This window comes from Rhineura floridana, chromosome 3 (genome assembly GCF_030035675.1).
Source record: "Rhineura floridana isolate rRhiFlo1 chromosome 3, rRhiFlo1.hap2, whole genome shotgun sequence".
In the NCBI taxonomy this organism is placed as follows: Eukaryota; Metazoa; Chordata; class Lepidosauria; order Squamata; family Rhineuridae; genus Rhineura; species Rhineura floridana.
This window is the reverse complement of record NC_084482.1, coordinates 39,845,123-39,854,593: the sequence shown is the minus strand read 5'-3', so window position 1 is coordinate 39,854,593 and position 9,471 is coordinate 39,845,123. Positions and strand designations below refer to the sequence as shown.

The window sequence follows — 9,471 nt, the reverse complement described above, 5'->3', positions numbered from 1 at the left end:
AAATTCAATGTCACCTTACAATAATCAATTTTGAGTTTGTTTCAAAATGATCATACAGAACAAAATTACCATGTACCATTTGTAATTCAGTAATATGAGAGCATTGGTCAGGGGTCTGATTACTTTTGCAAGGCACTGTGTATCAGCTGGGGGTCATAGCACAGAGGAAGTAGACAAGGTTATATCCAATAGGTTATATCCAACAAAGCTGTCCGGTTCAAACAAGGACTTCCACTTGTGCCACAGAACTTTCCCCCTCTCTCATGTCCCCCCACAAACCTTCTCTGGAGGATTGGGAGAACCCACAAATTGGGCTGAGGGCACAAAGGGGGAGATGTTCTGTTGTGCAATAGAATTCCTTGCATGAACAGGACTTGACTGGATGCAACCCAATGTTAAGCTAAACATTTTGTTTCCTTTAAAAATGTTAATCAAGCTTTCAGAACTAAATAGCAAGACCTAAAGACTGCTTTCTCTTAAATTATTTATAGGCTGTTGTACAAATGGTCCTATTGTAGTTTATAATAATTAAATTTACTACTTATACTTAAGTTGAATGTTGTCTGTGATTAATATTATTGTGGTTCTTAATATGCTGGAAGCCACTTTGGAAGGGACCCTAAAAGGTTACCTCAGATAGCATAAAACATTTTCCCCCAGGTTTCTGATAGACATTATTTTTGCTGTTAGTGTGCTACCACTACAGCTATGGGGTGGGTGGGCGTTACTGTATTGTTTTTTATAAATTGCATGGTTTTGTATAAATTGTCAATATTATGTGTTTGTTTTTAGATATGCTGTAAGTTGTTTGGAGACCTCTGTAACAAGAGGTCTAAATAATAATACTGTGCACGTTTAAGATAAAAACCTTAATCCAGACATTGAAGAAACAGTAAATAAGCTATATAAAATGTAAAGTGACCTATTTCACATAATCAGTATTAGCTATGAGAATCAGTTAAGAGATTTTCTCTCCTAGCATTTTCTAAGGACAGTGACAATACTGAATAGCATTGTACGTAAGAACTAGCATTTCAGTGCCTTTGGCTAGTACAGAATAACCCTGTGTTAAGAGAATGTTGACTTTTGAATGATACATATGCACAAGATCTTTTTAAAGCCTTTATTTCACAGACATGGCGATACGTTTAAAAGACATGGAAAATTGACATGATCACATAGTGGAATGGCAAGACATCCTAGTGAAGACTGCTGCACTTCTTCATAGTTAACACTGCCCCAGTTAACAAGTAAGCTAAGTGTGTTAAGCTGAAAAAAAAACAGAGATGAGCCATGCAGCAGAGATGTAGGGGAGCAGGTTTAATATTCCTCTCCTTCCTCCTCCCCTTCTCCTTCAACGGAATCCACACCCACTTCTTCATAATCCTTCTCTAGGGCAGCCATGTCCTCCCGAGCCTCCGAAAACTCTCCTTCCTCCATCCCTTCCCCAACGTACCAGTGGACAAAGGCACGCTTGGCATACATCAGGTCAAACTTGTGGTCCAGGCGAGCCCAGGCCTCAGCAATGGCTGTGGTGTTGCTCAGCATGCAGACTGCACGCTGCACTTTGGCCAGGTCACCTCCAGGGACCACGGTGGGGGGCTGGTAGTTGATACCAACCTTGAAACCAGTGGGGCACCAGTCTACAAACTGGATGCTACGTTTGGTCTTGATGGTGGCAATAGCAGCATTGACATCTTTGGGAACAACATCCCCACGGTATAACAGGCAGCAGGCCATATATTTACCATGACGAGGGTCACATTTCACCATCTGGTTGGCTGGCTCAAAGCAAGCATTGGTGATCTCTGCTACAGAAAGCTGTTCATGGTAAGCTTTCTCAGCAGAGATGACTGGGGCGTAGGTGGCCAGAGGGAAATGGATACGGGGATAGGGCACCAAATTGGTCTGGAATTCTGTCAGATCTACATTCAGGGCACCATCAAATCGCAGGGATGCTGTGATGGAGGACACAATCTGGCTGATGAGGCGGTTGAGGTTGGTATAAGTGGGGCGCTCAATGTCCAAGTTCCTGCGGCAAATGTCATAGATGGCCTCATTGTCTACCATGAAGGCGCAGTCGGAGTGCTCCAGGGTGGTGTGGGTGGTCAGGATGGAATTGTAGGGCTCGACTACAGCTGTGGAGACCTGAGGAGCTGGGTAGATGGAGAACTCTAGCTTGGACTTCTTGCCATAGTCAACAGACAGACGCTCCATCAGCAAGGAAGTAAAACCAGAGCCAGTGCCTCCACCAAAGCTGTGGAAGACCAGGAAGCCCTGGAGACCTGTGCACTGGTCAGCCTGTTGGAAAGAATTACACAATGTTTAGTACAGAGTTTTTAAAGATTCTGAATACTCTTGTCTCAAGCAAAGCTTTTCACACCTTTGCTGAAAAGACTTATCGCTCACGTTTACAGAAAGGATGAGCATTCAGCAACGAAAATGACTTTGGGCCTTACTGAGTAATTATTACCATTCTAGGACACTGATCTCTTCAACAGGGATTGGCTTACATCAGACTCTAACTGTTGTAGTTAAGTATGTCTGGGTACCTTATGCCAATGTACACACAACAGCTTTGAAAGGATGCTTAAAAAAAAAAATACTATCACAGCCCTGAAAAGAAGAACCTCTTTACATCAAGACCATCTGACTGGCTAACACTGTGCATTTATCTACTCAAAACGCCCTGATGCACTTGCAGTTAGACCAGCTGCTTTTCCTGATCAGATTTCCAAAAGCGTACCACAAATGACATGAGACATCTAGGAATTTTAATTGATTTTTCCTTCATCCCTTTCATCTCACATGGCAGATGGTTTAAAAATGTTTGCCATGGAAAAAGTCTCAGTCTGTAGATGGCCATTACTTGGCAAAGGTCAGGGTTTTTCCAAGGTAGATCAACCAGGATGGATCTAGGAGTTTGGATAGCTAAAATGTGCAGAGGCTTGTTATGGTTCCACTTTCAAGCCTCCACAAACCCAATTATAGCTCCAAAAATCCTGCCACCCTGGGCTCCTACTGGGAGGGAGGACACGATATAAATCTAACAAATAATAATAAATAAGACAAATCCCAGTCTTTAGATGAATTTGCATCTGGGAAGGGGGTCATTCCCTTTTCTCTGATGCTCTAGATTTGGAGGAAGCCTCCAGCTCATCAGAATTTGGCTGACCTGTCTCAATGCAAGGGGAGGTAAGTAAGATTATTAAATAAAAATGAGGTTCTAGCACACTAGGGGAACACTCAGAGGTAAGTTTAACTTAAAGAGCTAAAGAACTTAAAGACCCACCCCCCAGAAAAGTGCAAAAATATCACCCAAAGTGTTAGAAAAACTACTGCACATGTCTCATGCTCCTCACATGTGTAAACTCTGTTTAGAACTAAGATTATGTAACAGTCTTTCAAAAACTAACGTGCTGGCTCTTGGCTATGTGTCTATAGGAAGGAGAAAGCAAGCAGTGCTGGGAAAAGCAGGGAGGAAAGCACAGAGACAGGACACAAGAGAGTTAAGAGCAAAAGCAGAGAGGAGCTAAGTAGCAGAATCAGTGGCAACACATTGAAGAGGAATTAAATGGGAGGTGCAGCAGAGTGAGGAAACAGGAGCTAGAAATGGAGTAGGAGATGACAATTGAGGGAGAAAAGCAACAGGCTGTGTGAGAGACAAAGTGCAACATTTGTTGCAGGTGTCTATTAGCACTGCTAAAATTTTGTGCACTCTTAGCTCTTCCACTACTCCCCTATACATTGCCCTTCCATGCAAGTGTTTTCTGGGTTCAAACGGGCAGGACAGAGCAATGTATCTATTTATCAGGGGCTAACAAATGTCGAAGAGCTCACCCTCTGCTGTTGCTGCAACATTACGGTGCTGGTTACTGCTTGTGTTTATGTGTAGACCTTTAAGTGCTCTATACCAGCCCTAACATTCCCAAGGACAACTACTGAGGAGCATCTCCACATTATACAGATCTAGTAGCAGGCCACTGCTATATATAGGTTACATTTAAGATCAATCTTCATGTGCAGCCCATATTAAACAGTTGCTGTTTTATAGCTGATGTTTAAAGACAAGGCCTCATTTCAAAGGAGATAACTCAAGCCCACATCAGGTGAGCCACATGGAAAAGATTCCTCACATCTTACCAGAGTATGATTAATCCATTAGTATTGAATTGCTCATTCATCCATGATCTTTCATCACTGGTTTGCAGGCCACACATACACTACCCTTCTGTATCTTCAACTCTAGAAATAATCTGCTTCTGAACCCTCACATAGAAGGGTTTTTGTTTTCAGGAGACTCACCATGCTGATGACCTCAGATATCTTATCCTGCTAATGTCATCCCAGGACCACATTCAAACCAATCTGAAATTATTTACCAGCTTCCTGATCCTGTCAAGGACCAAGTCAATGATCTCTTTGCCAATGGTGTAGTGGCCCCTGGCATAGTTGTTAGCAGCATCTTCCTTGCCAGTGATGAGCTGCTCAGGATGGAAGAGCTGGCGGTAAGTTCCGGTGCGCACCTCATCTGTGGAGAGAAAAAATCCAAGCATTAAGACATCTTGTGTCCCTCCTGTATACAAGCACATAGAAGAGTTAGAAAGCTATTAGAAGAGGCTTGTTTGCTCACCGATCACAGTTGGCTCCAAGTCTACAAAGACAGCCCTGGGGACATGCTTGCCAGCTCCCGTCTCACTGAAGAATGTGTTGAAAGAATCATCTCCTCCTCCGATGGTCTTGTCACTGGGCATCTGCCCGTCAGGCTGTATGCCATGTTCAAGGCAGTATAGTTCCCAGCAGGCATTGCCAATCTGGACACCGGCTTGGCCAACGTGGATGGAGATGCACTCACGCTGCAGCAAGGAGAAATATTTGATTAACAAATTTAATCACTTTGTTTTGCTTATTATTTGTATACCACCTTTCGCACAAGCCACAGGATGGTATACAACACATTACAAATCACTTGTATAACAATCACTTATAGCAGTAGTAGCAAACAGGCCTCTCCTTTCCCCAACCATCCACACACACAAAAAAAGCATTTTAACCAACCATCTAAAACTATAGAGGAATGAGGCCAGACACACCTCAGTAGTGAGTTTCCCACATGAGCCACCAATGAAAAGGCCCTTTTGTGTGTAGTTCTCTGATTGCATCAGAGTAAAAGGAGCAGCTGTACAACAGATATGATTCCCAAAACGTGTTGGGGTAACTGTTTTATGAGAAATGTGATAAAGCTTAGATGAGCTGTAGTAGAAAAATTGCCCCAAGCAGTTCTAAATAAAGAATCATTAAGCATTTCCCTTCATAAACAGTTTATTGAACAAATTAGAAACTGCATGTATTGTGTAGCTGTCCTATTTAATTTATATCCCACCTTTCCTCCAAGGAGCTTAAGGTGGTGTACGAACATGATTCGTACCTCCAATTTTATTATCACAACAACCTTGTGAGATAGGTCAGGCTGAGAGACAGTGACTGGCCCAAGGTCATCCAGTGAGCTTCAAAGCCAAGCGGGGATTTGAACCCTGGTCTCCCAGGTCCCTAGTCCAACACTCTAACCACTACACCATTGTTCTTATTGTTTCCAAATTTTTCTACAGGTGTTTGCACTAAAGGTTATTTGGTCCCTTAGACTTTTATAAAGGAAACACTATGGTTAATATACTGGGCCAAAGAGAAAGTGCATTGATTTACAGTAATAGAAACACTATTGTGCTCCAGTTAAGATTGCTTGCAAGGCACAGCTATAACTCAATTCATGGCCCTTGGTTACCTTGAAAAATGCATCTTTAACATTGGCTTTCATTAAATCACCCTGTGCTTTATAGATTACAGCAAAGCCTTTGATTGTGTAGATCATGAAAAGCTATGAAATACTTTAAAAGAAATGGGGGGGGCACAGCATCTGATTGTCCTGATGCACAATCTATACTGTGGACAAAAGACTACGGTAAGGACAGAATATGGAGAAACCAACTGGTTCCGAAACAGAAAGGGTGTGAGACAGGGGTGTATTTTATCACCCTATTTGTTTAATCTATATGCAGAACATATCATACAGAAAGTGGGATTGGACTGAGATGAAGGAGGTGTGAAAATTGGAGGGAGAAATATCAATCATTTAAGATATGCAGACGATACCATATTACTGTACTAGCAGAAAGCAGTAATGATTTGAAACGAATGCTGATAGAAGGTAAACAGGACTACAGCTGAATGTGAAGAAGACTAAAGTAATGACAACAGAAGATTTTTGCAACTTTAAAGTTGACAATGAGAATATTGAACTTGTCAAGGATTATCAATACCTTTGCACAGTCATTAACCAAAATGGAGACAATAGTCAAGAAACCAGAAGAAGTCTAGGACTGGGGAGGGCAGCTATGAGAGAACTAGAAAAGGTCCTCAAATGCAAAGATGTATCACTGAACACTAAAGTCAGGATCATTCAGACCATGGTATTCCCAATCTCTATGTATGGATGAAAAAGGTGGATAAGAGAAAAATCAACTCATTTGAAATATGATGTTGGAGAGCTTTGTGCATAGCACAAAGGACAAATAATTGGGTGTTAGAACAAATTAAACCAGAACTATCACTAGAAGCTAAAATGATGAAACGGAGGTTATCATACTTTGGACACATAACGAGAAGACATGATTTACTGGAAAAGGCAATAATACTGGGGAAAACAGAATGGAGTAGAAACAGAGGAAGGCCAAACGAGATGGATTGATTCCATAAAGGAAGCCAGAACAGTTCATGACAGATGCTATTGGAGGTTGCTGAGCCATTAATTGTAATCGACTTGAAGGCACATAACAACAAATATGAAATTCCAAGACTTAATCACAGAGAATTCTGTGGTCTTATAAAAACATCATGAATAAGCTATTAAGTACAATGTTGCAGCTGTACTATCTGCAGACAGCACCCGGAATGGCTACCAACCAATCACACCACTTGGAAACTGTCAGCTGACTCAGAAGGCAAAGCAGATGCAATCAGCCTCTCATGTCTGCAAAGCAAAGAAAGAAGCCAAAGGAAATGGAAGCCTCCTATCCGCATCCATTTACTCTGGGGAGCATCTGCTGACAGCCTGTTGCTAGGATTATCTCAAGCCTAGATAAACTAGATTCCTGTCAGATGCCATTCCTTCTGCACCCCCACCCCCACACACATCCACTTGTGCTCGTCATGTACAAATCTCACCCATTCTATAGAGTGCCACCTGCCTCAACACATTCTTTTCAATCCTTGATAAGAGTCTTCCCCTGAACAGATGGCACTAAGATGTCATCATATACTGAGCATTTTGTATATTCATAGTTCTAAGCCTTTAGTAGTTCTAAGCCACCGGATTAAGCAATGCCTTGTACATTAACCCCAAATTTAACTGCCATTAAGCTTCTTGTAGTGCAGCCCCAAAGCTCATCCTAGCCTCTTGTTTTAGCGGTCTGCGTTGACCAGGGTTTCATTAAGTGGCAGGGTTTGGTAGGATTTACCAGCATGGAAAAGCTGCTCTTCACCCAGTTTACCTACTGACTATTTTATTTCCAACTCACATTAACTGCTGGGGCATTACTAGAGCTTTTGCATGTCCAGCCCTGTAAAAGGGAAGGATGTAAAACAGCAAGGGTGGTTTTTGTTCCTGCTTAAACTGTAGCTACTATGAGTCCCAATGGACTGTGAAGTCCTGCAACGTTTTTAAGAGGTGGGGGGGGAGTAAGCAGAAGATAAAAGGTTAACCATGTGTTCTTTGTGCCAATGTACATATGTGTGTGTGCGCGCGCGCGCATAAGCGGAGGTCGGACGGCATATGCAGATACTGCATACTCAGCTGCAGCAGAACGCAACGCGCGCCTCACTACCCCGTTAACCAGGCCAAGGCAATCAGCACCCCTCCCCCCCCCCGTCTCTAGCTTCCCGCGCGGGAAAATGTAACGGCCGGCGCGCGGGGAGGAGTCAATACGCCTCCACGCGCCTTTTCAAACTCCCCTGCCCCGCTCATACCACCACAAAGAGGGGAGCCTTCCCTTCCCCCTGTGATTCCACACCTAAATTTCACCACGCCCCACACATACACACTCCCAATACTGTTTCAATCCTACATAACCTAGGGTTAGTGGGGGTTAAAGGGTCAGATTAGGGCTGGGGAAAGCCAGGTTCTAATCCCCTCTCAGCCATGAAGCTCATTGGAAGAACGTGTCACCCTACAGGGCACTTCACAAGGTTGTGAGGATGAAATGGGCAGGGTGGAAGAGAGAATCTGGAAAGGCAATAAAGTGCAATAAATAAACCTATCCATTTGCACCTCAGTCCTTCTATAACACCCTCCCCATTTTCTCCTCAAGCGCCCTCTTCCAGGCCCACTCCGCAACCACCCCGTCCTCGCCATTTTCTAGAACATTCTTTCTCCCCCCTTCAGCGCCACTCAATTCCATCCCCCCACCCACCAACTATGTTACCTTCCCAGAAACAGACTGACCGGGCTCTCGCCACCTGATTTTCCTACCACCTCCTTCAGTGCACTTTAAAAAAAAAATTGCTCCTTTTTCTCTCCGATGTCTTTTTATCCCCCTTCAACGAGGCTCGCCTCCAATATTTCTCCAAGAACTCTCCCATCTCCTCTCCCGCCTCCAGATCAGATCACATTCTCTTTCTAGCCATTCTAAAAAGCTGCATAGTTCTGAAAGATTCTCGCTCTCCAACCCCACTTTTTTAAAAAAACTGCCAGTTCTGTAACCAAAAGCTTTCCACCCTCCTCCACCTCTTAAAACCAGATCTCGTCATCCTTTCGTTCGCCCTCTCGCTCTCGTCTTAAGCCAGCCAACCTTCACGGTGGCTTTTCTAGGTTTCATAGAACTCCATTCAACTTTTGGATTCTCTACTCCCATCTCCGCGCCCTGATACACACATCACGTTCCATTCCCCGACCACCACAATAAGGAGACCATGGGGGAGGGTAGTGTAATTCCCACCCTGTGAGCTGCTCTGTCTTGCAAAGTCCTTGTCCAGCTTCTCTTCTTTCACTTTGTCCTACTCACCATGATGCTGACGTGGAAGGATTGTAAGAAACAGGAGCAAGAAGGAAGGGAAAAGAAATAGATACGATTGATGTTACTTCTCCCGACAAGCTAAGAGTCGATGTAAGTAACAGAATGGGAAAAGAAGCGACCGCGCCGCTGCTTTTATATCCCCTCTCAGGGCTAGGTGGGAAAGCTGGCTTTGCAAGCATTTAGGATAATAATCTTATTGCACAGTTATCATTGGGCAGGCTGGTACGTCCATCTGTGAGCTCACAATCGGTGATTGGCTGAAACCAATGACCCCCTTTTTGCCATGATTTGCTGAGAGAGAGGAGGTATGCGTGCGGGTGAACTGATTCAACTCTTCCTTTCTAACGAGGAAGCAAGGCAAATTCTTCTTTTAGGGGGCAGACTTCTACTAACACCAAACTGA

General features: G+C 43.5%; 1 protein-coding gene across 2 annotated transcripts; it reads right to left on the bottom strand.

Moving 5' to 3' along the window:
• Nucleotides 1-1,109: 1,109 nt before the first annotated feature.
• LOC133379687 (tubulin alpha-1B chain) lies at nucleotides 1,110-9,203 on the bottom strand. Of its 2 annotated transcripts, none has more exons than XM_061615429.1 (4): nucleotides 9,057-9,203; nucleotides 4,634-4,856; nucleotides 4,383-4,531; nucleotides 1,110-2,301 (listed from the first exon to the last, which is right to left on the bottom strand). In XM_061615429.1, exons 1-4 carry the CDS (start codon nucleotides 9,057-9,059, stop codon nucleotides 1,321-1,323), a joined length of 1,356 nt encoding a protein of 451 aa, XP_061471413.1. In that variant the 5' UTR covers nucleotides 9,060-9,203; the 3' UTR covers nucleotides 1,110-1,320. The 2 variants fall into 2 exon arrangements, with proteins under 2 accessions (XP_061471413.1, XP_061471414.1); XM_061615430.1 differs by having other exon boundaries at nucleotides 8,991-9,202.
• Nucleotides 9,204-9,471: the final 268 nt, after the last annotated feature.